At 42.6% G+C, this 27,617-nt stretch overlaps 1 protein-coding gene and 1 non-coding gene across 4 annotated transcripts; one reads left to right on the forward strand and one right to left on the reverse strand.

The window, feature by feature from the left end:
* The first annotated feature begins 799 nt into the window (after positions 1 to 799).
* Positions 800 to 27,069, forward strand: SRSF4 (serine and arginine rich splicing factor 4). Of its 3 annotated transcripts, XM_081586303.1 has the most exons (7): positions 800 to 1,084; positions 17,100 to 17,242; positions 18,130 to 18,242; positions 21,442 to 21,656; positions 25,240 to 25,305; positions 25,572 to 25,731; positions 26,155 to 27,069. In XM_081586303.1, exons 1-7 carry the CDS (start codon positions 978 to 980, stop codon positions 26,395 to 26,397), a joined length of 1,047 nt encoding a protein of 348 aa, XP_081442429.1. In that variant the 5' UTR covers positions 800 to 977; the 3' UTR covers positions 26,398 to 27,069. The 3 variants fall into 3 exon arrangements, with proteins under 3 accessions (XP_081442429.1, XP_081442427.1, XP_081442428.1); XM_081586301.1 differs by having other exon boundaries at positions 25,222 to 25,311; positions 25,572 to 27,069; XM_081586302.1 differs by having other exon boundaries at positions 21,442 to 21,626; positions 25,297 to 25,311; positions 25,572 to 27,069.
* On the reverse strand, positions 16,460 to 16,573 carry LOC145543976 (small nucleolar RNA SNORA68). The gene has a single exon (XR_014081205.1). It is a non-coding gene; the product is annotated as a small nucleolar RNA SNORA68 (small nucleolar RNA).
* Positions 27,070 to 27,617: the final 548 nt, after the last annotated feature.

A 27,617-nucleotide genomic window follows, 5' to 3' on the forward strand; every position in this document is an offset into this window, starting at 1 on the left:
CGTTCAAAATATAATTTTTAAAGTAAATAAAAACAAAACAAAACTTCTTTGTGGTTCTAGGTAAGTTGGATTAGTGAAAAGGGACCCAGTATTTATCGAGCTTCTACCACGTTCCAGATACTGTTCCAAGCTCTCTCACATACACTTTTCGTTATCCTGGTAGTCCGCTGAGATAATTATTCTAATTTTACAAGTTAGAAAATAGATTAAGTTGGTCCAGCAATGTAGCTAGTGTCAAGCCTCATCTAGCTCTATAGTTCCAGCCTTCTTCACTTTCCATGTTTCTTTCATTGAAACAAGTCCTATTTTTAAAATAATACTGGTGTGACTTTATTGGGCACTTACGATGTGCTAGGATGTCCTATAATTCTCAGAGCAACTCTGGAGGGTTGCAGTTACTATCCCCTTTTATAGAGAAAACAAACGGGGTTCAACAAGGAGGCGAATAACGAGCCCAAGGTCACAGATATTTAGATGATTAGAAGCCAGGTTCAATTCCGAATCTCCTGTTCGAAAAGTCGAAGCCACCCCCGGTGCAAAGGACAAAAGCAGAAACGCTGGCAAGATCGTTGAGGGAGGCATGGACGCTTCCGGGGGAAGCGGCGAAGCGGGCTACGCCGCGCGCCAAGCTCGCGAGAGAACGTGCCCGGTGGATTGACGGCCCACGCACCCGCCCGCACCGCCTGTCGATCACCTGGCCCCGCCCCGCGCCGGCGCGCCCCCGGGCAGGCCCCGCCCCCGTCCCTGGCCGGGCGGGAAGCGAACGCGCTCTCTCCCTCCCGTTACCCTCCGCCTGCGGGGAGGCGGGAGGCGCGTGCTCGCGAGCTGCGTGCTCGCGTACGTCACCGGGTTCGGCTACGTCCGTCCCGCCGCCCGCCCGTTGCCGCCGCCGCCGCCGCCGTCGCCGCGCTCTCGCTTCGCCGGCCGCCGCCTAAGCGGGGCTGGGGCCGGGCCAAGTAGCCGCCGCCGTTGCCGGGATGCCACGGGTGTACATCGGCCGCCTGAGCTACCAGGCCCGGGAGCGCGATGTGGAGCGCTTCTTTAAGGGCTATGGGAAGATTCTGGAGGTGGATCTGAAGAACGGGTGAGGAGGACTGAAGAGGGGCCTGCCGTGTGGGGACGGGGCCCCGGCGGTGGCGGGAGGCCGCGGGGACGGGAGAGGGACGCCTGCCCCACTAGGAGCTGTTACCGGCCATCTCCGGCTCCGCCATAGTAGCGGCGCCTCGGGGGCGCGGGTAGGCCCCAGTTCCCACTGCGCCTGCGCGGGTGGGGGTGGCGGAGGGATAATGGGAGCGATGGTGAAGCGCTCAGTGGGACGAGGAGAAGGAAAGCCCGAGTGGGATTGGGGCTGCGGGCGGGAGGGCACACAGCTCCAGGGCGGCGTGGGTTTTTCCTTCTCGGGCTCTGGCACCGGGGCCTGGTTCGTCTCCAGCAGAGACCGACCTTTCCCGCTCTGAGGGCTGCTGGAAACATTTCCTGGTTCCTTTTCACCTCTTCCCCAGTTTACTGGATCAGTTGGTCACAGCGCATCTCTCCCAGGACGGGAGCTCTGAAGGGATCCCCCCCCCCACCTCTTTTTTTTAGACTTGCCATGTGCTCTCCTTTTTTTGGGCGGGAGACTCTGGTTTGAATAGTCTAGGGACGGTTTCAAAAGTATCGGCTTGCGGTTCTGAAAGCCTTCACCGTTCCCTCTACAAGGGTGAATTAAAAGTCTTAGCCAGCCATCTTTTAAGACTGCGTACAGTTTCCATGCTGGGGTTTCCGTTCCTCAGCTTGCCAGGAAATTGCTCTGAGGTTGTCGAATTTGTTGGAGAATAGTGGCCACCATGAGTTGTCAACTCGTTGATGTAGACGGAGACCTACAGTTAGAAAATTGCTGACTTCCTACCCGGCTATGGTCTGTTACTTGTATTCCTGGTCTACTTTGGTAGAGCAGGGCCCACAGGAGCTACAAGTTCCAGGGAAAACAGATGAGTCAGGACTGGAGAAGATATTCAACAGGGAAAACTGAGAACCAGGAAATGTTAGGTAGGACTTAAGAGACACGGATATAAAAAAAAGGAGTAGGGGAAATATTTTAGGGTACTAAACCTTGGATGTTAGAAGAACTCTTGGCTGCCCCCCACCTTTTTTAAGACCTACTCTGCAACAGGTCTGACATAACTAGAGTTTATTCCCCAAAGTAATACTAGCAGCTAACACTTGAGAGGTTTATGAAGTTTTAATTGAACATTGGAGAAAAACCAGAAGCTAGAATGTACTCAAACTGTTGGCTGGGTTTAAAAAGTCATTTCAAATTGATTGTTAGGAAGAATCACCTTCTTATTAAGGGAAATGTCCTCCATCGAGTGTTCATTATGAATGCTAATTTCTTTCAAAGTAGAAGGCTTAGGACATTCTTCATTTTGTACATTAGAGCTTTCAGCTCTTAAGTTGGACAGGGGGTTGTTACTGTGAAATATGTGTCTGAACGATTAAGTTCAAACTCCCTGTTTTCTTTGGAGCCCAACCAAGTTGACAGAATAATTAAATTTTGGGGAAAGCATGGGTTTTGAAAGCAGACAGGCCTGGGTCAAATCCTATCTTCACCACTTACTTTCTATGAGCAAGTTACTTCTCTGATTCTGAGTTTCCTCATCCACCAGGAAAAGGAAGATTAGAGATAAGAATTGCAAAGCATTTGGCTTATAGCTGTAAATGGTGTCTATAATCAAAGGGATCTGACCATGATCATAAGGAGACAGCTTAAGTGTTTAGTAACATGAAAGCATATTTGGTGAGGTCTGTTCTCTTAAGGTTACTGAAGTGATAACAAGAAAGGATGTTGATACTAATGGGAAAATAATTAGTGGAAACTAATTAATGAAGCAAATGTGTTGATAACCACCAAGATGGCTGTTGATGTGCTAAATGAAGAGAGAAGGCAGAAAAACAGTTCCACTCTTGGTTAAATTAAGTGCCTTCATTTGAGTTAAGAAATGCTTGCTCTCTGTTTAAACTCAGAAAGTGAAACTTGGAACGACTGGTTTGAAATAGGCTTTGAAGTATGGATTGACAGGGTCTTGAAGTGAAGTGTCTGGGAATAGTGTATGTCCTAACTGGTGATGGTTGAATGAGGAAGAATTTTGAAATACAATTAACAGTCTAGCTTGGATGAGTCTCACAAATGATCTGGAAGTTTAACAACATAAATCAGAAACAACTATAAGGTTTTACGCTAAACATTCAAAATCACGTGCTCTGGAGGGAATAATTGAGCAACCTGAGAAATGGTGATATAAGAGGAAGAACTACTGCCCTTCCAGAACCATATATACATGGGTCTTTAAGGGGAACTATTCATTTTTGCAGTTGTGCAGCTAAACCATGGTATGCATGAAATCTGTGGTTGAAAGTCAAAGGAATGAGGAATGGGAAGTCATTTTTAGGGATTTGAAGGCAGGTGTGACAGACACCAAACTGGTGTACCTCCTGGCAGCATTCAGGAATCATTGCAGAGGAAAATGACTTCTGAACAAAGTGGATAGACATATTTCGAACACAAATTGACTGGATTAGATGGCAGTAGTGCAGAGGATTTTAAAAGGATGGCATAATTTAGCAACATGTGTAAAGTTATAGTCCTGAAAACTTAGGAAGCATAGTAGAGCTCTTTGAGGATCGTTTTTAACACATCTGGATTGTGATTATTAGTATCTCTGAAACTGAAAAGCAGAATTTGGATGGGTAGGGCTTTGAAGATTGCTGAAGAGTTGGAAATTTGTAGAAGTGAGATTTATTGGTAGACAATAGATTGAGCTGAAGGACTGTGGGTCAAGTTCAGAATTAATTAAATAGGCATAACACAATGGTATAAATAGAAAGGTTGACCAAAGGAGGAAGCAGATGAACTCGCCAGAGGAGATTTAGTATCCAGGAGAACGTTTTATGGACCCTCTTGGGATCAGGAGAAGGGAGATGTATGCAGTAGTTCATTGCCTGCTTTTATTGTACCAGGTAACCCTAATCTAGATTGCCTTTGTTTTAGAGAACTCCTGGAAAGATGGTTCAGTTTGGGACCACGAACACTCCCACGACCATATAGGCCTCTCCAGACCCCCTCTGGTCTCCTTCATCTGTATGTGCCACACTAACTCCAGCAGGAGCACTGGGGGACCAGGGGTCAAGGAAGCAACAATATTAGCACCTGTTATAGCCTTCCAGCTCTGTGGTAACTTTTGCTGTCTTTGATTATTTGTGAATTCTGTGAACTTTCTTTTTTGTTAGTCACTTTTTTTTTTTTCATGTAAAATGTAGATGGTTTTTTAATACAGTATTTTGCCACACAGTATTATAGTCTTGGTCATAGATCTTTATATTTTAATTTTTCCGTATTTTAGTTAATGAATGAGACATCATATCCTAGGATTATTTTATTTGTCTAGTAGCGGGACAGGTAAATCCCCAAACCATTGAGGAGTTGAGGGGTGGGGGGTGGTTTTGATTTTTTTTAGTTGATTAAATGTGTGAATTAAAACTCTCCAGGGAAACTTCACTATAAATTTCAGAACCTGTGTTTCATATTACAGTGAAACTGAACAGCCAGAATTTTCAGAGGTGTAATTGGATTTTCATGATATCTAAGTATTACCAGGAAGTTTTTTGTTTTCACCCTTTGCTTAAAATTCCTTCAAGTAGAAGATACCTCAGTTAATTTTTTTAATGTATTAAGGCTTTCTGTGAATTGTATCGTTTTCCTGTTAGTCCCTGAGCAGTGTAGGGCATTGTTAGGCCTGAGATACTGGGATAGAATCTCTGCCAACCCCAGAACCTACACAGGGGTGTTCTCTTTTGACTGAATCCTTGATGAGAGCTTGTTTTTCTTATTTTTTAAAGAGGCAAGAAGGAAAATATAATTGATATTCGAAGTTATTGGTTTCTGGTTAATTGAACTGTTAGTTTATTATTAAAAACCCATTCTTGGGAATTCCCTGGCAGTCCAGTGGTTAGGACTCAGCGCTTTCACTGCTGAGGGCCTGGGTTCAGTCCCTGGTCAGGGAACTAAGATCCTGCAAGCTATGAGGCATGCCCCACCTCCACCCCCAGAAAAAAAGCCCACACTTAATTTGCATGACATTTCAAAATACTGCTTTACTTCTGGTTAAAAATTTTTCATATTGTACAATTTTTAAAATACAGAGGACAAAACATTAAAAATGACACTGTCTGCACTTAGACTTTGCCTTTTCTTGTACACACATGCATGCACTTCTTCAGCCTCCTCACCTCCCTTTTTCACAAACTTGGATTCATACTGTTATGTTCTGTTTTGTAACCTGCTGCTACCTAACGGTCTGATCCTCTTCTTTGTCATGGAGTGATCTCCTGCAACCTAGTTCTTAAGCGCTACATAGTATTCCCACATGTAAGTACTGTTTAATGTAATGTACATGAGCAAAACCATGTTGTACGACAAGGCGATTGTCTTTGGTCTTCCACTATTTTGTAGATATATAAATATCTGCCATATAAATATGGCAGATATCCTTTATGTAAATCTTAGGGCAGATTCCTGAAAGTGGACTTTGGAGACAGAGTGTATACCATTGTCCCTCAGTATACTCACAGGATTGGTTATCTGTATCACTGCAGATGCACAAGTCTGTGGACGCCTAGGTCCGGTAGTCTGCTCCCCACACCCACAGGTTCAGTCAGCCACAGATGTGAAGAACTGACTGTACACGTTTTGAGCTTTGGCTGCCTTTTGGTTTCCATATTATTTATTTATATTTTCACTTGCCATATTTAAGAGTTCCTATTTTTCTGAACTTACTCTTTACCATGTCTTAATATTAGGACTTTTTAAATTAGAATATCCAAATATATGTGTTAGGAAGTTATCTTGCAGCCTTTAACCCTTATCCATTTAGCTTACCAAGCATAACAGATTGAGGAACTTTTTAAAAAAATAACTTTTTGACTGACTAGAAAATAAATACAGGTTCATTGTAGATAATTTAGACAATACCAAAAGCACAAAGTAGAAGTTATCATTAAGAATCCTTTTAACGTAGACAAGGTTTTATGTGCAGTTTTATGTCCCTCTTTGTCTGCTTAATTTTTCTCACATATTTTTTTCTGTTACATTAAAGTCTTTTTCATAAACATCATTTAATGGCTACATAAAATCCACTGTATGGCTGAATCATGCTTTACCCAAGCATTCTTCCTAGGTTGTCTCTAAATTGCTGTTGTGTATAACCTTGTGATGGATGTCATGTGCCTAAGACTGTTTACATTTTTAATCATTCCTTAGAACAGGTTCTGTGAAGTAAAATGCGTGTCACAGTAGAAGTGAACACTTTGAAAGCTCCTCATGGGTATAGCCAAATAAGTGTCCAACAAAGCTACGCCAGTTACGCTCGTACCAGCAGCGCATGAGCACACCCACCGTGGCAGCTCATCAGCGTTGAGCAGTTGGTTGTTTAAAGTCTTTGTTAGTTTAACAGGTGAAATGGTTTCAGGTGTCTTGCCAAGAGCTTTTCTTAAACGAGTAAGAAATCATGAAAAAATTGGACTATAGATTAAGTAGCATTCTGTCATTGTTTTATTCGTAATCTAACTATTACAAATGTGGCCAAATTGTTTTTGTACTGAAGTCTTGCTGAAGTCAACATACCTCCAAAAATATATATATATTAAGTATGTTTGTTTGTTTGTTTTTCCGTTAAGCCATGGGTAATCTTTAAACTTCTGTCATTTTAAAAAGTCAGTGCCAAGAAACCATACCATGCTATGATTTGACCAAATGTTAGCCACCACCTTAAACTGCCCTGGCTTGAGACTTCCACTCCTTGTTCCTGGTTTCCCAGTCAGTTTGTAATAAGAATAAACATCGTCTATAGTAATTTGTCCAAGTCATCTTAAATCTCTATTCTCCCTTCAGTAGCTTGCTCCTCCTTTCCTGATTGAGGTATCAAATGAATAAAAGGGCCACATGACATGTTCTTCCCTTCTTAAAAGATAGGCACAGGATGTAGACTAGGTAAAACGTGGTTTGGGTTCCCGAGATTTTTTGATTCTTCCAAGTAGCCTAAACAGAAGATTGTATTTTGAGTTTCTCAGAAGAAAGATGCTCAAAGCATCTGAGAGAATACTGTTGGGGGTAGTATTTAAGAATTTGTAAGTTAACACTGAAATTTTAAAATAAACAAGTGTTATCTCTAGTTTGTACTGACAGGGAAACTGAGGCACAGGAGTTGAGAGTGACTGGTCCAAGGTCACAAAATGAGTTATTGACAACTCTAGAAACTGAAGATCTTCTTTATGCACATACAGCATGGGTGGTGTAGGTCAAAGCTGCTCTCATGCTCTTTCCTTCCAGATGGTTCAGTCCTGTCCTTTGGGTCCTTGCCTCTGGGGGTGAGAAGATAGTACGGGTTCCACCACCAGAAGTACTTAGTCTCTCTGCACAGGCTTCCAGCAGACTGACAAGTTACTCCCCAAAGTGAGATAGGTGGTTGGTTTTGTTTTTAATGACATTGGCCCTGGGCAGAGACTGCTCCTGGTTCTCCTCAGGCCACTCTTTGAAGAGCTAAAGGGCGATGTCAGCTTTGTGATGGCTGAGAACCTGGGTAGGATTTTGTGCAGGTGAAAGGAGTGAACAGTCTCTGTTGTGTTGTCATTGCTAGGGCTGTCTGGTCTCGGAGTATCCTGGAGGTGAGGGGTGGATTGTGCCCTGGATTTGCACGCCCGTGTTTTGAGGAAATGCCCTACATGACTTTTGCTGTATGTTGAGATGAAAGTCTAGAGGTCCTGGAACGGCACCTCTAGATTCCTGAAGAAGCACTGAGGGCCCTCTGCCAGGGTCCCCAACGATGTCTTGTGCCTGGATGCCAGAGGCAGGCCTTCATGAACACCAGCCTCCAAGACCCAGAGGGGGGTGGGGGGATTGGAGGGAAAGAGGTGAGCAGAAGGCCCGGGCAAGAGGGTCAGGAACCACAGACGAGATGAACTGACTTTGAGAAAAGTTACTTCATGTGGATGAAACGAAGTTATTGATCCAGTAATGTTTAAGGAATGTGAGACGTGCATTAAAATATTAAGTGAATTAAATAATTTTCACGGGAAAGGCATCCCCAAGGTAGCATGGGGAGTGGCATCTTTAACCCAAAACAAACAGAGACTGTGAGGCGGTTATGAGGGACGTGGAAAGAGCCAAGATGGTCCCAAGAGGCATAACCTCTCAGAGGCTTTAACGTCTATCACTCTGCTTGTAGTGTCGTTTAGAGGTAAGTACAAACTGGTTTTGTTTGTAGCTTTCATGTGGACCCAGATAGTGTTGTCTGCTGAGTGTACACCTTTGTTTCATTAACAGCAAGTAACAGTGATTCTATCTTCCATTCCAAGAGTTTTATTCTAAATCAGCAGTACGACTGTCATCTCTTTGAGTTTTTTTAAATTGTTGTTAATTTGTGATTGAGTCTTCATGAACTTCAAATGTGTCATCAGAGAATAAAGTTAGTCTCTCAGTCGTGTCCGACTTTTTGTGACCCCATGAACTATACAATCTGTGGAATTCTCCAGGCTAGAATACTGGAGTGGTAGCCTTTCCCTTCTCCAGGGGATCTTCCCAACCCAGGGATCGAACCCAAGTCTCCCGCATTACAGGCGGATTCTTTACCAGCTGAGCCACCAGGGAGGCCCAAGAACACTGGAGTGGGTAGTAGCCTATCCCTTCTCCAGTGGATCTTCCCGACCCAGGAATCAAACTAGCGTCTCCTGCATTGCAGGTTGATTCTTTACCAACTGAGCTATCAGGGAAGCCCCATCAGAGAATAGTTGACCTCTTTTGAGACTTCTTAATTTCATTTACCCTTAATGTTGATAAGTGTCAGGAAATTGAAACGTATGCAGGTGTAATTGTGCTTACCCTCCTTTAAAGAAAGCAGCCCTGTTGACTTTAAAGGTCACAGTGATACATTTCATTATGACAGAGGGGTTATGGTTGTGATAGATTGATCCACAAACTATTTACAAGTATGTTGCTTTCTAGGGGTAGTCCCATTGTATAGGGTAGGAATATGGTAACTGCATAGTGAAAGTGACTTTTCTTAGTTCATTTTTGAAATAGTTTTGGATAGTTAAAAAATGGTAAATTTGTAGACTGGTTGCACAGTAAAACTAGATTTGAATTTGGTTATAGATTCCCATCTTCTTCCTGCTTTCTGAAGGAATTTTGTATTATCACTTAGTTTTTAGAATAATGATTATTTCTGTTCTCTTTTCCTCACTCCAGTATATGAATATGCCCTCAGAGATGGGCTGGTGTCTTAATGACTTATTATCTTTCTGTATAGTCCTTGACTGGTGTTGAAATTTTGATAATTGACATATGGGTTTGGTTCCACTAGTAGCTTAGAGTATGTTCACAACTTATCAGTATTAGTACACATCAGATGCAGAAATGATATTCCTTGTCATTTAATATTTCTCATAAGATGCTAATATTCATGTGGGCATTAGTCTTCCACAACACATGATTTGATGTAGCTGATTTTCTGTGCTAGAGCTTATATTCCTCAAACTGTTTGCTCTGTGGAGCACTTCTTTCCACTGGCGTGGAGACAGTAGAGCATGGCGATGGAGTGTTGATTTTAGGTGAGGACCTAGGTCTGAAGAATCCCAGATATTAGGTAGCCTTTATTTAACTGCTCTAAGTCTTCATTTCTTCATCTGTGAGATTATCAGTAAAGCTCAGAGTTGTAAACATTATTATAGGGAATAACATTATTATATGAAAAGGGAAAGAGGTGGGCTAGAATAGTCATGTTAATAGTGGTTTGGAAAAAAAAAACAGTGGTTTGGAGTTAAATTATAGATGCCTGTCATCTGCAAAGTACTTTTCTAGTTGCTGCTATAATCGTTGTTTAATTGAAAGTCTGTAAACCCTATCATATTCTTTGATTTCTGGTCTGTTTTTTTTCCCACACCATTCATGCTTATATTTTTTGGTCCCAGTCACCATTCCTTGCGAAACTAATTAAATGCATCCTTAAGTACATAATACTGTCAATATCCATTCACATTTACCACCTCTAGGCCCAACTTTCCATCATCTCTATGCTGGTCTAATTTTTGCTGAGCCTTAAAACCAAAGACCGATTCCAGGGGTTAATATGGGGCCTCCAGAATGGGGACTGCACAGAATAATCTTATTTTTCCTCTATTCTTCTAGTCTGTTATGTTCTGAACCCACACATGTTTTCGGAAGGACCAGATGGCTGACACTGGCTAATGGGAACCAAAAGAGGAGTGAAAGTAACCTGGTTGTCACATACCCCAAGCTTAGAGGTTCTTCACCTGCCCCAACATTAATTTCTTTTTTGCTCTGGAGAATTTACCCGACTGTATCAAAAAAAATGTTAATACAGCCTGGCTTATCTGAGATTAGATTATCAAGCCAAGCCAGCACCATTTGTTGAATTTGAAAGAAATGTACTCAGGACCGTGGGAGAGAAGAAACACCTGCCTTTACAAAGGCAGTGTGACCTGTGGCTAAGAGCTCAGGTTTTGGAGTCAGATGGACCTGGGTTCTAGTCCAGCTGTGCTGCCTAGGAGCTCCTTGACTCTGTGCAAACTGCCTCACCTCTCCCAGCCTCATTTTCTCATTGCAAAATGGGAGTCATAGTAGTGCATTCTTCACATATCATATGAAGAATGAATGAAATATTATAGATGAAGTATTTACTTGTGCCAGGCTCTAGATACTAATGTTTGTTAAAGAGCTCATAATCAAATGAGAAGATAAGCACAAAGGAAAAAGAACAGGCTTGACATTTTTCTACTGTTTCAATTATATTTTAATACTGAAAGAAATATGTGAGACCTAGTCAATTCTGCCTTGATTAAAATTTAATTCCATTATATTCTGTTAAATCTAGTGGAAAAGGAAAAAACAGAGCAAGGCTTGAAAGGTCACCAAAACATTATCATGTAAAACAAAAAATTGAATAGAAGTGCTAATGCAAGTTTCTGGGACTCACGGAAGAGAATTCTCAAGTCTACAGAAGACAGTTGTTCTGATTCACCTTGTGTAATCAAGGCATTCCACAGTTAGAGAATGGATCAACAGAGATCTTTAGGAGTCAGTATAGACCTCTGAGCAAAAGAATGATACAGCAGCTGGCTTTCCCTGCTACATGTAAACAGACAAGTTGACTAAGTAGCCACATTCTAGAGCGAAATGAGATGAGACCTTGCTTGTCTGCCAGAGAGGAAGAGAGCACCCTGGGAGCCCAGCAGATGAGCGCTCTGTAGCAGGAGGCAGTGCGCTGAGCGGGTCCTCGGGGGGAAGCGGTCAGAGGCGATGACAGGGCGGTTAGGAGTGAATCTGGCGGTCGGGGGGCCGAGAGGAGAGGATCATGAGGTAGGTTTTCTTCTTTGAAGGTGGGGGAAGATCAAGTGCAGACTGAGATGTGGCCAGCGTGTGCAGACCAGGAGTCCACACCGGCTCTGAGCAGAGAGCTCTTGGTGTGCGGGAACTGCCAGTTTGCCGACGTGAAAAGAGCCCCAGACTGGGTACTGGTGAGCCCTGAAGTCGCACCCCAGCTCTGCCACTCAGTGAGCACGGGTAAGTCATCCACCTTCCACGGGTGGCCGTGATGGCCCTCCCTCCTTGGAGGCTAAAGAGAGGGAGGCCGGAATGCCCAGAGCAGCCTCCTTCCTGTCTCAGGGTAGAAAGGATCTCAGGAACCCACTTTGTGTGGTGGCAGCTCCTAGTGGTGGGTTACACACAACCCCCAGTTACTGGGGTTGTCAAATTGCAACCATAATCCATGACCCAGGGCCATGAATGGGACATTGGTCAATTTTACTTTGAGGGCCTGACCACTGCTTCCCTGGAATTTTGCAGACCTTTGGTATTGGGGATAGTAACACAATTGTCACTCACAAGCTTTCTGAGTTGGCCTCGCCTGAGCACTAGAGAGTTGGTTGCAGAAGTGCCTTTCTGCAGTTTTCCCAGCACTTGATGCAGAGAGCAAGAATTTCTGTTTTTTATTACAGTCCTGTCAGTGTGCCCCTTTTGCACCTCATAACACAAACTGGCTGAAGCATAGGACCAACACTGAGTGCTTTGAAAGAGAGCTGTTCTGATTCCTGTTCACTGAATGCCGTTTCTTTCAGGGTAGATTTAAGGGCTCTGCCCTTAAAGTACATTGCTTTTGACCCTAGTTTCAGGGTTCAAGCCACCCCATGGGTTAACTTCAACAGATGAAAATTTTTCCTTGGCTACAGCAACATCCCTAATCCTGACCAGCCATGGAGAGGTTCGGTTCTTGCCAGTGAATGTGGGAATGGCTCACCACATTGGGAAAACAAAACTCACATCGTGCTGATGGTTGGCTGAGGACTGTCATGTCCACATACAAAGAAAAGCATGTGGCACAGTTTTAGGACAAAGGTGAGCAGAGATCCGCCGTGGAAAGGGGCAAATTTTTCTTATAGAAAGAACATCCGAGGCGTGCCCCGCGGTAAGCAGCGCTGGCGGGTGAGGGCAGGCACACGCATGGAGGCTTGCTTCCCCTCGCCCCGCGGCCCCACTCCGCATCAGTCAGCTGGTGGTGCACACCTCCTCAGTCACCCCCATTCAGGGAAGGTGTCTGGAAGACGGAGGTGGCCCTGAGCCCTCCCTAGAGGGGTAAGGCAGACTCCCCATCCTCTTCAGCAGGACGTACAGAGTGGTATTGGGGACCACTGGTGTAGGTTATTAGGATCAGGGGATATGAGGCAATATCCCAACCTCGGGTGGTCATTTTTCTTAGGTGAAAAACCGATCGACTTTTCAAAAACTGAAGTCTTGGAGTACTTCGGTTTTAAAAGCCTGTCATTCCAGCTCTAGCATTTCAGAGTTCTGACTGACAGTCTGAGCAGTCTGTTAGCTGTTGAGTGGCGAAGACCCGAGCATTGGCAGTGATGTAGGAATGGACTGAGGTTTAGAACAGTCCACATAACTCAGCGAGGCTTTTGTTTGTGGTGTCCCAATTACCTGTTAATATTCAGTAAGAACCATGATGCCCACTTTTCTTAGAAAATGGCAGGGATTCCTCTTCCATCGTTTTTTGACTAAATTTGTCAGGATTAAACAATCTAGAGGAAAACAGTTTGGGGAAAGGCAGTTGTAGAGGAACACTGAAGAAAGGAATTTTTCTTTTAATTGGAAAGATTTGCATTTAATAGGTAGGCCAGGCTTTCTGTTCTTTTTACACAGGCGTAGAGAGAGAGGGCAGATGTAACATCCGAGAGTCAAGCCAGAGGAGGCATACTGGTGGGGTTTGGGTTTGTGTTTTTATCAGTCCCTGCCTTAGAGGGATTTTATAATTTGTCATAGGTTCATTCTCCCAAATTCCTTCATCTTCATTCTCATACTAGAATTACTGAAAGATGGTCGTTTTTAATAGAGAAGAGGAAGGATGTCTGTAGCTAGAATTAAGAAATTTATCTGCTAGGTTATGACCATAAGGCGTAAGTACAGGTCACTTCAGCGATATGTCTGCTTAAGTACACACATGCCAGCTCATAGTGTGCATGCATGCGTGTGTATATTTTGTATCCCTACTCTGGCAAAGAATTCAAGAGGAGAGTACTTTAGGGGAGAGGAGATCAGTTTCATGTTTTTTTTGTTTTTTGTTTTTTTTGCTGCAAAGCACAAAGGAATTTTAACATCTATTTAGAAAGATTCTCAAATGTTACCAGGGAGAGCTCTACTTTCTTAAAGGCAAAAAAATTTAATTCAGAGACAAACCATTTAAATAAAACTAAAATTTTATCCCATCATTAAGCCAGAGGAGGGCTAACTTTATCATACTTTTGATGTTAGGAGAAGCCTGAGAGATACATAGTATAGCTCCTTAGGATTCAGACAAATAAAATGATTTAAATGTGCTTTCAGAATTGGTTTGCAGTGGAACCCAGACTAAAATCCAAACCACTTCCTGCTGCTCCAGTCTTAATGGAATTCTGAAGTCAGGCCACAGTCTGAACATCTGCTGTTTTAATTGTTTAATGCAGCGTGCCTCAGTTTCCTCATCTGTAAAACAGATAATGGCACCTGGTTCTTGGGTACTGTATTGTTTAGTACATAGAGGTTACTTAATAAATATTAAGTACCATTTTATTGTTGCTATCTAGTCTTCTGCCTGATTTGGGGAACTCATTCACTCCACTTACTGAGTGAAGTGAGGTCATCCTTTCAGTAAAATGGATCTACACGAACAGTGATGTGGTGGAAGCAACCACACACTGATCTGATCTTTACCTTGCTTATAGAACAGGAATCATACCAGGCATGGTGTATGGTGCAGGAGGATATTTGGCTTAGTCTTCCAGGCCTACCCAGCAAGTCAGTGACAGAGAGGAGTGACAGGTCCTGATTTAATCCTTGGACTGGACTTTGGCATTAAAACGTCACAGATAGATTTTGTGACTTTTCACAGAGTGGTAGCCAAGATTTTTCTGTAGGATAAATTATATCTTAAGTCAGCTGTTTTAATAAGTGGCTAAGATATTCCCGAAATGTGGCTACTAAGTAATCTGCTCGTTGGGACTTCTTAGAAGTGTAGTAAATATTAGGGAAGAACTGCAGAGGTCATTTTCTTCTGACAACACAAATGGATCCCTACAACTCAGAGAAAAGTTTTATTGGGAAGCTGTGCCTTGCTTCAGCCTCAGCTGCAGAGGGAGATTGATCACTATGAGCATTATTATTATTATTATTATTATCATCATCTTTTTTAGATAATTGTGCCTCCACTTAGCAGACTGTCACCTTCCCTCAGAGGGCAGGATGAGCTGTTAGTGTGCGCAGGGTGATCGTGGCGTCTGGGAGGATGCTCTGCCTCAGAGTTCTGACCTGAGCATCACTTGTCAACACACATCTGGCTTTCTGTTTCAGGTTACTTGCAGGGCTTGGGGTCTTGCATTCTCTGACTCCCAAGTGGTTGTAAACCCTAATTGTTTTGAGGAAAACAGGTGTTCTGTGATGTCTTTCTATAATCCCCACAAGTCAGCCGTTGTCCTTCTGACATCTCATCAAGTGAGTTAAGGGCATTGAATGGTGCCAAGCCAGTGTGAACGCTTAGAGGGACGGGAGGCCACTTCATCATGCCCGTGTTGGATGTTTTCTCTCATCCCTCTGTACTTGGCATCTGAGCAAGTTGGCAAAGCAGACCTGTGACTAGTCTTGACAGTTAAATTAAGGAATGTACTTCTGGGGGCAAGGAGGTGTTTTATTATCTATTTAGAAATAAACCAAAGTAGAAAAAAAAATTTTTAATTAGCTCTTTAATTTTGTCTCTAAAGGTGATAGTGTAGCTTTCCTGAAGACCCACTCTACTTGGGAACAGGCAGCTAGCTGCAGTGTATTTTGTCTGTTAGAGATTTTTTATGATCATAAAGCACTTTTTAACATAGTAAGTTACTGATTTGGAGAGGTTTTACTTGCTGTATCAACTATGACAGTCATGGTCAAAATCATTCTTACTAAGCTGCTTGGCAATTCCAGCTTATGGAAGTGTGAAACCATGTTTTAAAGGCTTCATAATCCATAAGTTGACCCAGGTGTTCTCTGAATTCTGTTATTGCAGAACATTTCCCATTAAACCCTGGGTGTTTCTGTGTTACTTTTCTTTAATGGAATTGAACTTCAGTGACTCTTGAGGTTTGAATGCCACTCACAGACATTTCAGCCTAACAAAGTTTTTAGCTGTACATTGTCACCTTGAGAGACTCTTTAGTAAAGGAAGACTTCCTCAGTTTTGGTTCTCTTAACATGTTGGCTGAGTACAGCATTACCTGCTAAAGAAAGTGGAATAATTTTGGTCAGGCTGAATGAACTTCTGGCAAGTCTTATAACTTGTTTTTAGTTTCAGTAGGTTTAAACCCAGAGGAACACCAGTGTCTGTACATAGCTCTGTTAAAAGTTTAAAGGTGTTGATTGTAACTTGTATGATTAAGATGGTTTTGGTTTTTCAGTATAGACAGTTCTCACAAAGCTAGACTTTTCACAGCCACATCAGACCAAACTTAAGTTTATTGATAATATAGTTTATAGGGCATTTGTTTGACCCTGCTTTTAAATATCTTACAAATTTTGCACTTTGGTTTTATAAGTTTTTACCTTCAACAGGCATTAACAGGATTGGGATAGGGGGTTGTTTTCTTTTGGATCTGTGTTAAACCACCAAACCTGTTTGTTTGCTGGGAAATTCCTAGCAGTACTATGTAAAAGAAGTTTGCGCAGTTGTATATAGATTTTAGAGAATTTTAGCCTACCTATAAAGCTCATGGAAATGAATTTGGAATATCATGAAGAAGAGAATAGCTCCAAATTTTTTTCATTGGTAGTTTTAGAATAGTCAATTCACCTGTGACTTGTTTAGGTAGAGAAAGGGGAACTTTATTTTATTTTTTTTTCTTCCAAGTGTGTAGAACCTCCAAATTCACTTTGAGGGGCACAGCCGCAGCCCCACAAAGGCGACGAGATAACATTTGCTGTTAGCACCTCTGTTTAAGAAAGGGGAACTTTAAAAGCTTTTTTCTTTCACTGAGAAGAATTACAGTACTTTTTTTTTTTTTAAACTTGGTTTATTACTCCAAGCATGATCTAACAGTTAAGACACAGTGCCTGAATGTAGGTCTAACTATTCTCTTAAGATACTACTTTGAGGCTAAAGCTAAAAAGATGAGTTTTTACATGAGTTGAAAGAGCAAATATTCAATCTTATAGGATTACATATTTTAATACCTTAATACCAAGCATCCCTGTGGAGGTCTTTGCAGTTGCCACCAGCTACTTGGGGAACAGAAGAAATGATCTCTGTATATTTAGCCAGCCTCCTACTAGAAATACAAGAGTCAACCTTGAGAAGTCTCCCTGCCCTCTTGCAGTGCCCATGGACACAAAACTGAATGGTTTCAGCTAAAGGGAAGAGAAAGCTGAGCCGTAGTTTGCCAAACCTGCCTAACCTTTGCTAAGCATGAACCTCAGTGCTTTCTCTTTAATGTTAGTGAAACTGAATGTCAGGATGGTACCAACCAGGATTTTGTTTGCTCTTTTCTAGGTATGGGTTTGTGGAGTTTGATGATCTGCGAGATGCAGATGATGCTGTTTATGAACTGAATGGCAAAGACCTTTGTGGTGAGCGAGTAATTGTTGAGCATGCCCGCGGCCCACGACGAGATGGCAGTTACGGTTCTGGACGCAGTAAGCATTTAAAGGGCGTTTGTATCGGTGACATGCCTCTGTTATTAAATGTTAATTTTTAAATTAATTGATTAATTAATGTTACATTGAAATGTATTAATTATTTAAGCCATTTGATTTATAAATTATGTATCTTTTTAAATGTAAAATTGCAAGTAAACATCTTTAATAATGTTTAATTTTAATTAAATTAATGACATAAATTTGTTTTCATACTTTATAAATATGTTTAATGATGTGTGTTTGTGTTGTTGTTTTTTTTCTCTGTAATGCAATTGTTTAACATAGATTTAACAAAGACCTCAATGTTTTAATTAAAAGAATCCTTTGAGGCTAAGATGACTGCCTGTTCCATTTGCTGACCTTGGGTTACCTTTCCATGCGTGGCTCTTTGAACCATTGTGGCCCTTGGCTGACCAAAAACAGGAAGCCATGTGACGACCGCAACCTTTCCCCATTAGACCTGGGTGGTGAGGATCCCAAGGGTTAGACACAGATGAGATTAAACTGAAATAGGTGCCTGAAAACTTTTTTTTTCCATATAAAATATTCACAAAAACTTTAATCACTGTGAGTAACACCAGTAACCGATTTAGTAATTTGGTTACTTATTTCTAAATTGTTAATAGTTTGTAATTTGTGCATGTTCATGTTAAATATAAGTATTAATGAATATATATACTTACAACTTTGTAAATTAAATTAAATTTTCGTGTTAGCTGATTGCTTATTTTAATCTAGATTAGAATTAAGGGTGGGGATAGAGTTAAAATATATATACTCTTTGGGGTGGGGGTAGATGGTATATTTAATAAGGGGAATGTGTGCTGTGTTGTTTTTTCTTTTTCCTCCACTGAAGTAATCTCATCTATTTGAACCTTCCAAAGGTGGATATGGTTATAGAAGAAGTGGCCGAGATAAATACGGCCCTCCTACCCGCACAGAATACAGACTTATTGTGGAGAATTTGTCAAGTCGGTGCAGCTGGCAAGACCTAAAGGTTTGGGCCCTTTTAACCTTCTGGGATACAGTTGGGCAGTAATTAAGGCTGGGAAAGAGGTCATTTTATACAGGCCCAGGCACACTGAGAAAGCTTTCCCAAAGCTTTCCCAAATTCTGAAAATTTTCCGATTAAAAGTTTCCACAGGAACACAGTCAGAATCTCACTGTCCTGTATGTTACAGGACCGGCATGCCGGGGACAACCAATGTTATATGAAGTTTTCTCTGTGGAGAATGTTTCAGAGAGATCACAGTGTAGTTTCGCCCTGATAAAAGAAAAAATTATGACTAACGGTGTTTCTTGCAATATTGTAATACGCAAGTTTGTGTCAGCTTCCAACGCAGAGCCTCACTGGTGAAAATAACTATCTGACCCATGTTCTTTTCTAAGATTTATTTGTTTTTCATCAAATTTTTTATTGTTATTATGTTTTTTGGCCATGGGGCTTGTGAGATCTTGGTTCCCCTTTTCCTACTGAGGATCAAACCTAGGCCCACAGCAGTGAAAACGCTGAGTCTTAACCACTGGACAGCCAGGGAATTCCCTGTCCTGAAAAAGTTTTAATCTCAAAAGAGAAAAAACCTTATTGAGTAGTATCTTAATCTGAATGGTCTTAGGAGGGCAAATGTTAAGGAGGATTGGAGTTTCCTGTCTCACTTCTTATTAAGCAAGTCATCTCTAGCAAAATGAGTGAGTATATTTAGGTTCAGCAAAACATAGTTAGGAATCCTTCACATTCGGGTAGTCTTAACTTATGAGAGTGCTTTTACATCTTTTTTTTTTTTTTCTTTTTTTAATTGCTCTCAACAGTCTTTAGCTAACAAAGATGAGATACAGGAAATGTTAGTTCACAGTTGGTCTTAGCAGAAGAGCTGGGACTAAAACATATGCTGGTATTTTTTTCTAGCACACTGTTGGTTGTCAGTGTTACAGCAGGCCCTTACTGAGTGTCTGCCAGCAAGACTGTGTTCCCTGAAGAAATGACTCCAGTATTCTGAGAATTAAGGATTGAACATTATGAATTAAAACTAGAAAGACTTTCAAATTTGGGGTTAAAATGGAGCCTGGCCAACACCCTCAGTTGGAATTGCGCTTCCATGCACTTGGCAGTTTAACTCGAGAGAGGAGAGTTGCTGAGCTGACTTCCTAGGAAGTCCAGGGAGCCTTCAGAGCAGGACTCAGGAGCCCACCTGCCTGGATGGAACCCCAGCTCTGCCACTTACCAGTTATTTTACTTGAGCAACTTACTTTCCTCTTGTGCCTCATACTCCTGAACTATAAAGTGGGATTAATATTCATGTCTAGTGTGACAAAAAACTAATGCATTTTTATATGAAAAATTGGAATGGTTCCAGGCACAATAAATGCTAGCTATTAACCAATAAAATGCAAAATAAAATAAGCGAAAGGAATACTGTCAGTTTTTAAAATGTGTAAATGCATGCTTCCCAGTGGTGGTGTTGAGATAAACGATAGAGAGTTGGTCGTTTCACCCATAGTGTGGGTGGTACTAAGAATTTACGTTCTGAAGTCTGGCTGTTATATTCAGATCCCAGCTCCTTCGCTTAATATTAATTCCTAAATGACCTTGAACAGTTTGCTTAATATCTCTTATATTTCACTTTCCTGTAAAATGAGAATAATGATTGTATCTACCTCATGTAACTGTGTATGCTGCTGCTGCTGCTGCTAAGTTGCGTCAGTCGTGTCCGACTGTGCAACCCCATAGACGGCAGCCCACCAGGCTCCTCCGTCCCTGGGATTCTCCAGGCAAGAATACTGGAGTGGGTTGCCATTTCCTCCTCCAGTGCATGAAAGTGAAAAGTGAAAGTGAAGTCGCTCAGTCGTGTCCGACTCTTAGCAACCCCATGGGCTGCAGCCTACCAGGCTCCTCCATCCATGGGGTTTCCCAGGCAAGAGTACTGAAGTGGGGTGCCATTGCCTTCTCCGGTAACTGTGTATAGGACTGCATTAATTAAATCCTGCTTATCAAACAATGAACATCCAATGTTAGGAGCTATTATTAACAATTTGGAAGTATGGCAGTATCTCAACTTGCCCAGGATAGTCCCGGGTGTGCCATAACTTAATAACATTCTCCTTACTCTTTAAGATGTATCCCAGTTTGGATGATAAATCATTGATATATGAGCCCTGTGCCTTTTGCCCAGAATTGCCACTCCTGCAAATAATTCAGTTGAAGTAAAGAAATTTTTGTATGAGGATGTTCATTGCTAGATTATGAATAGTAGCAAAAGACTATATGTAAAACCTAAAAGTCCCAATAGTTAGGAAGTACTAGACACACTAATTATGAAGAATGCAGCTTATGTTAAGACATATATACGTTTTATATGACACCGTGAGCAAAGGAATAGTATCAAACAGCATATATTCAGTGTTGGTAACTGTAAAATACGGAGAGGAAAGCAATAACAAAAATGAATTGCTATGGGATATTTATGTATTCATTCCACAGATACTTATTTTGGGGTATATATTATGTATAAACAAACGTGGGGAAATTGGCCACAAGACCCTAAGTTTTAAATTTATCCAGATTTCGTTTTCTTTTTAAACACTAATCACATGTCCTGTGTTCATCTGGCATGTTGGTTGTATTCTCTCCAGCCAACCAATTGGATTATATTAAGTCCTCAAAGAGAATGAGCACAGAGCCTTACGGTAGTCATTACGGAAGCCAAGGCTAGACAACACTGTTCTGTTGTCTTTTTGTCTTTACTAATCCATTATGATTTTGTTTACATTTTACCTTAGATATTTGTCAACAACTATACATTTTTTCAATAAGAATTTATAATGAAATGTAAAAGACTTGATTTAAATGTGGTAAGGTGAGTTTCTAAAGCTTCTATAATCAGAGAACCTACCACTAAAAAATTAGGGAAATGATAGTTAACTAAAAAATTTTATATTCAATTGTAAAATTTATATTCAAACAAAACAATTTAAAGGAACAGTTAAATATTTATTATCTCTACTACCCACCTAGTGTCTGATGCTTTAAAGAACCTCAGTAAATAGTTGGTGTGTAGCTGGAAATACTTAAGGTCAACTTCATTCTGAGAAAGTTGGCATTTCTTCCTAAAGGAAAGGGAAAACTTTCATGATAATGATTTTGTTAGGTATTTTCATAAAATGTGTCTTAACCTTTTCTGGGATTTTGTTTTTCTTAGGATTATATGCGTCAGGCAGGTGAAGTGACTTATGCAGATGCTCACAAGGGACGCAAAAATGAAGGGGTGATTGAATTTGTGTCTTACTCTGATATGAAAAGAGCTTTGGAAAAGTTAGATGGAACGGAAGTCAATGGCAGAAAAATCAGATTAGTTGAAGACAAGCCTGGCTCCAGAAGACGCAGGTCCTACTCCAGGAGCCGGAGTCACTCAAGGTACTGTTGATGTCTTCAAGTGTTTGAGCTTGCTGGGTAAATTCGTTAATGAATATGTGTTGTTTAGTCACTAAGTTGTGTCCCACTCTTTGTGACCCCATGGACTGTAGCCCACCAGGCTCCTCTGTCCATGGGATTTCCCAGGCAAGAATACTGGAGTGGGTTGCCATTTCCTTCTCCAAGGGATCCTCCCAACCCAGGGGTCAAACTTGAGTCTCCTGCATTGCAAGTGGTTTCTTTACCGTTGACCCCTCTGGGAAGCCCCAAAGAACACATAGATAATCCATTTTCATTGTCCTGTGGAAGTCTTCAGTACTGTGGTTCTATCTGGTTCAATAAATCAGAACTTTGACCTGAACAGTTATTTGTAAATCTCTTGAATGCTTTTGTCATGAGTACAAATAGAAGTAAAGTCCTTTCTCTGAGGCAGGTATCAGTGACTTCCTTTCACATTTATTCCTGGGTCCCCTAGATTATATATACCATTTCTGAGGGCAACATGACCACTGGCCCATTGGTTACTCTCCCAGATACTCCAGCTACTCAGGAACAGAGACTTTGTCTTATTCAACAGCTGCTCTGTAGATAGACCAGACACTTCTGAATAAGACAGATACGGTCAATGCTCTCACGAAACTCAGTCTAGTGGAGATGACGGGCATTGAGCAAATAAATTACCATCGTGCTCAGTATGTTAAAGGAAAAGTATACAGCCCAACTCTGAAGAACTGGCAGAGGCTTCCCTGAGGACACGTCATAGAAACTGAGCCCTAAAGGTTGTGTTAGACATGATGGGCAAAGAGAGGGGATAATGCCTTTTTAGCAAAGAAGACAATGTGTTTTGAAGGCCCTGTTGGGGGAACGGGCAAAGCAGAGGAAAGCAGCTTGCGATGAGACAGCGAAGAGCCAGTTCCTGCTGAGCCACAGGCCAGGTTGAGGTTTAAGAGCAGTGGGAAGGCATTAATCTAAGCTTTACAGGTTTTGTTATTTTGTTTTTTAACTTTTTATTATGGAAAATATTAAATAAAACATTAGAGAAAATATGAACCTCAGCCCCCTTATACTTACTGCCCATCCAGCTTCAGTACTTTTTATTTTGCCAGTTTTGCTTCATCACCCCCTCCTGCTGCACCGTTTGAAGGCAAGTCTAGACATCCTGTCATTCCATCTATAAATACTTCAGTGGGTATCTAAGCTTTTAAATAAAATCATGAAGCCACGTCTCAACAATACATCTGTATTCAACTTTCCCCAGTTGCCTCAAATACATGTATATATTTGTAGTTGGTTCATATTAGAATCCCAGTAGGTCTACACATTGCAGTCAAATGACATGTGTCTCAGTCCTTTAAATCACGACTATCTCCTTCACCCTCCTTATTCTCCATGCATTTATTTGTGGAAGAAACGGTGTTCTGAGGATTTTCCACAGTTGAAAGTTTGCAGATTGTATTTTTCTGGTGGTATTAGACACATCCCTTTATCTTGTCCCCTATGTTTCCTTCCCATAATGTTGTAGTTAGATCTTGAGAGCGCTTAGAGTAAGGCCAGGATTTTAGCAGGTGCTTTGTACTTCCTGTTGCCATCCCTTGTGTGGGGTCTGGATGTCTCACTTTGAATGATAACATTTATCGGCATGAGCCACCATTGTACAGTTCTGCAGCAGCAGTCCACCTCACAGTCTCAGTGTCTGCTGATAGTCGTCGCCTCAAACCATTCAGTAGCAGTTGTAGCATGATGACTTTGTAATTTTCTCATTCTTTATGCATTTAAAGACATTAGTTCTGTGAGAGATGATTTCCCTCTTGCACCCTTTTGCTTCCACCCTAACAAAAAATTTGTATTAGAAGGGAAAATAAAAGTTGATACCTTTATTTACCAATTTCCAGAATATTGAACGTGCCCAGCAACACCCAAAAGTGGTAATGAGGTTGCTTGTTTAGCATCATTTTGAATAAATTCTTGAATCTTTGTATATTTAGTGTTTGATGCATTGCAATTGATTTTTTGTGCTCCAGTTATTCTGACTTTGGTCATTGGGAGCCCTTCAAGTTGGCTTCTGTGCCTTTTGGTTTTGTTTGATTTCTGTGTGAATGTGCTTTACTAAATATTTACCCAAATTTTTCATTACAGCATTTGTAAATATTAGATGTTGACAGAATAGTTCATGAGCATTCATGCCCTCCTTGAGCTTCAACAGTACTGAAAGTTTGCCTTTCTCTATGTTTATAGACACACCATATACATTTATTTTGCTTTACCATTTACAGAGAAGTTGTAGAAATTGACATTTCACCCCTAACTACTTAATAATGTGTCTCCAAGAATGAGATTAACCACACTTATATTTTCTAACCTAACAACATTAATGGTGATTCCATAAAGTCATATAATGTCCAGGCTGTATTCAGGTTTCCCCAGTTGTTCATTGATATCCTTAGAGCTGTGTTTTCTCCTGGCCAGGATCCATCCAGTCATGTTTGCAAGGAGTTGTTGGGTCTCTTCAGTCGGAGGTAGTCTGCCTATATCATTCCCCCCTCCCACCCCATGACATTTACTTTTCTTATTCCGTTTTTTTGAATACTGCCCCACATTCTGAATTTATGTTTTCTCTTTGTATTGTTGAACTTATACTTCATTCCCTGAACGTCCATAAACTGGAAGTTAGGTCTGGAGAGGTGTGATTGAGATACAGATGAAGCATTTTGAGCAGTGCTTTCATAGATAATGGTGTCCAGAAATCTTTGAAAGTCTCTGTCATGGTGATATGTCCCATGTTTGCTTTTCCTGCAAAAGAATTGGTCGTTTTCCCCAAGGAGCCCTGGTTGCTTTTGATAGGAAACAATAGAGTCTACAGTCTTGGTACTAAAGGTTTTTTAAACTTGAAGTGTACAGTTGACCCTTGAACAAGTGGGGGCTGGGGCGCCAGCCGTTCATGTGCAGGGTTCCCTCGCCCGTGGCTTCAGTCGGCTGCAGACTGGGCAGTATTGCAGGCCGTACTTACAGAAGAAAAGCCCACGTGTAAGTGGAGCCATGCAGTTCAAACTCGTGTTCTTCAAGGGTCAGCTGTATTTTTTTAAAAAACAGCTCTCTGGTCTCAGTGAATTGCATGAATAAGTGAAAGGCAGAAGTGTATGCAGGAAGGCTACTTAGGGGTCTGTGTGGTAGCAGGGAGAGTGGTGGTGGCTTGGCCAGGGTCGGGGGCGGCTGACATAGTTAAATGGAGATTAAGAGGAGAGTTGTCAGTGCAGAAGATGGGGAGGGAGGGAGGCAAGTCCAGGGTGGCTGTGGTTTCTGATACCAAGAGCTGGTGAAGCACAGTGGCATCGGTGGGAATAAGGAAGAAACCCGACAAAACAGCAGGTGTGGGGGAGACGGGCGTTCGGGATTAGAGGAGTGTTTGCAGGTGACTAGCTCTGGGCCCAGAGCGTAGGAGAGAATTCGCTTTCAACTTTGTGTCTGGAAACCGCCAGGGTCGTACATGTTTGATTCAAAAGATGTCTTCATTGATTTTTCACTCGGTGTTTTGTCAGCAAGTATTAAAAATACATATTTGCTCCCCTAGGTCTCGCTCTCGAAGCAGACATTCTCGTAAGAGCAGAAGCCGGAGCGGCAGCAGCAAAAGCAGCCATTCTAAGAGCAGATCCCGGTCCAGGTAGGCGGTCCTGGAGTTGATGCAGGGCCCACCTGCAGCTAGCCCCGCTTTGATGATCGCTGTGTTCCCTGCCTTCCCTCAACCCAGTTTTTCTCAGCTTTAGGACTTCAGTCATGGAGGTTCGGAAGGCAGTCCTCGGCCAGAACGAGCCAGGCCTTCCCTTGTGGGGCGGAGCTCCACAGATAGCTGTAGTCCGTCTCCTCTGCCGTGGCCTGAAGTATGAAATCCCACGCAGCGTCCCTGTTCCCGTATCTCCCCAGGTCAGGCTCCCGTTCCCGGAGCAAGAGCCGCAGCCGCAGCCAGAGCCGCAGCCGCAGCAAGAAGGAGAAGAGCCGCAGCCCCAGCAAGGACAAGAGCCGCAGCCGTAGCCGCAGCGCCGACAAGCGCCGCAGCAAGAGCAAAGACCCGGTGGAGGAGAAGGTGCAGAACAGCGACCGCGCCGGCAAGTCCAAGAGCCGCAGCCCCAGCCGGCACAAGAGCAAGAGCCGCAGCCGCAGTCAGGAGAGGGGCGCGGAGGAGACGCGGGGCAGTGCGAGCAGGAGCAGAAGCAAGGAGAAGAGCCTGCGCAAGAGCCGCAGCCGCAGCCAGGGGGGCAGCCGCAGCCGGAGCCGCAGCAAAAGCAAGGACAAGAGGAAGGGGAGGAAGAGGAGCCGGGAGGAGAGCCGCAGCCGGAGTCGCAGCCGCAGCAAGAGCGAGAGGAGCCGGAAACGGGGCGGCAAGCGAGACAGCAAGTCGGGCAGTGGCGGCGGCGGCGGCGGCAGCAGCAGCAGCAGCAAGAAGAAGAAGAAGGAAGACGCCGACCGCTCGCAGTCCAGGTCACGCTCCCGCTCGGGCTCCAAGGAGCGGGAACGCGCCAAGTCCGAGTCCGGCCAGAGGGAAGGCCGAGGGGAGGGTGAGGATGCCGGCGCCAATCAGGAGACCCGGTCCAGGTCGAGGTCCAATTCCAAATCAAAACCAAACCTTCCATCAGAATCACGCTCCAGATCAAAGTCCGCCTCAAAAACCCGGTCTCGGTCCAAGTCTCGGTCCAGGTCTGGGTCCAGATCACCCTCCCGGTCTAGATCCAGGTCTCACTCGAGGTCCTAACCGGCCGCAGCCACAGCTGGAACTCCCCGAGACGTCTTTTTGTACATGTTTGGTAGCTGTAGCACAAGTGATTGGAGTAGAACATACGTCACTACTGTACATTTTTAACTCCCCTAATGGTGTGTCTACAATTGTTAAATCTAAGTGCTTCCTCTCCATAAAGCCGCCTGGGGCCAGGCCTTCCTGCTCGACTGAAAACAATCTTCTCTTTGAAAACCCCTTTTACTCATGGCCCACGGTAGAATATCCAAAATGCCTTGGCTTTCAGGCCTGGCCTTTCCTACAGGGAGCTCAGAACCTGGATGGCTTTAAGGCTGGAATGATGTCATAGGTAGGTATGGTGAGTTCAACCATTTTGCCCTTGAATTGATGCCCTTTGATGTATGCCATTTAGTGAAAGTGCTAAGTCTTAAGTTTCCTACCACTTTGGTTTCATATTTTTGGACTTAACAAAGTTGTGAATAGCAAGCACAGTCAAGGAAAATTGATACCTGCAGTAACCCATAGGAAATAAACTGTAGAGTTCCATATTCTGGTATTGTGATTATATTGTTTTATATTAAAAAAAGAAAAGAAAAGAATTTTTTTTAATTTTATTTTTCCCCGTCTTGCAAAGTATAGTGACCCCTGTTTCCATTAAATTTGAATAAAGACTATTTTTGCTTGACAAAATTTCATGGTGCTTGAATTGAAGTTGCGTTTCCTGATCTATCTTGATATCTTTTTTTCTTAGCATAAAAAGTTCATGGTATAATTGCTGTTTTGTTCCTTGAGATCACCCATGGGTAGGGAGCCAATGCTTTGCCTGAAGGATTTTTTTCACCCAACAGAATATGGTCAGGTTTCCTGGAAATTTACAATTCCTTCCTCTCAAGACACTTAGGGCCAAGCTGATGAGAAGTGAATCAGTTTGGCAACTCAGCATCACTGGATGAGCTTTTGAACAGAGTTGTTTCTTCTCTGCTATTTGTTGAGGGTCTTGCCATGATCCATCTGAAGTGTGTAGTACCTCGGCTTAGAAATGGGATTAATCAAAACCAGAAGGAAAACCATTCAGTAGCCTTGTCCCGCTTGTCCTCTGCATCACTTGTCTGACCCATCTCTAAAGGAGGTTCCAGAGATACAGTGGTTCTGGTCTGGCCTCCACCCTTGAGGGGCTGTAGAAAGGCATCAGTCAAAGCTGGAAGGAAACCAGAGGGCCTATGTGACTCTGCAGCAAG

The sequence above is a fragment of the Giraffa tippelskirchi genome, chromosome 3, assembly GCF_054371585.1.
Source record: "Giraffa tippelskirchi isolate mGirTip1 chromosome 3, T2T-mGirTip1v1.2.pri, whole genome shotgun sequence".
NCBI lineage: Eukaryota > Metazoa > Chordata > Mammalia > Artiodactyla > Giraffidae > Giraffa > Giraffa tippelskirchi.

Excerpts from the sequence above, each read along its gene's own strand:
- SRSF4 (XM_081586301.1), top strand. The coding sequence starts at position 978 with ATGCCACGGGTGTACATCGGCCGCCTGAGCTACCAGGCCCGGGAGCGC. Across the intron at positions 17,243-18,129 it reads CAGTTACGGTTCTGGACGCA|GTGGATATGGTTATAGAAGA; the intron begins GTAAGCATTTAA and ends AACCTTCCAAAG. Across the intron at positions 18,243-21,441 it reads GCAGCTGGCAAGACCTAAAG|GATTATATGCGTCAGGCAGG; the intron begins GTTTGGGCCCTT and ends TGTTTTTCTTAG.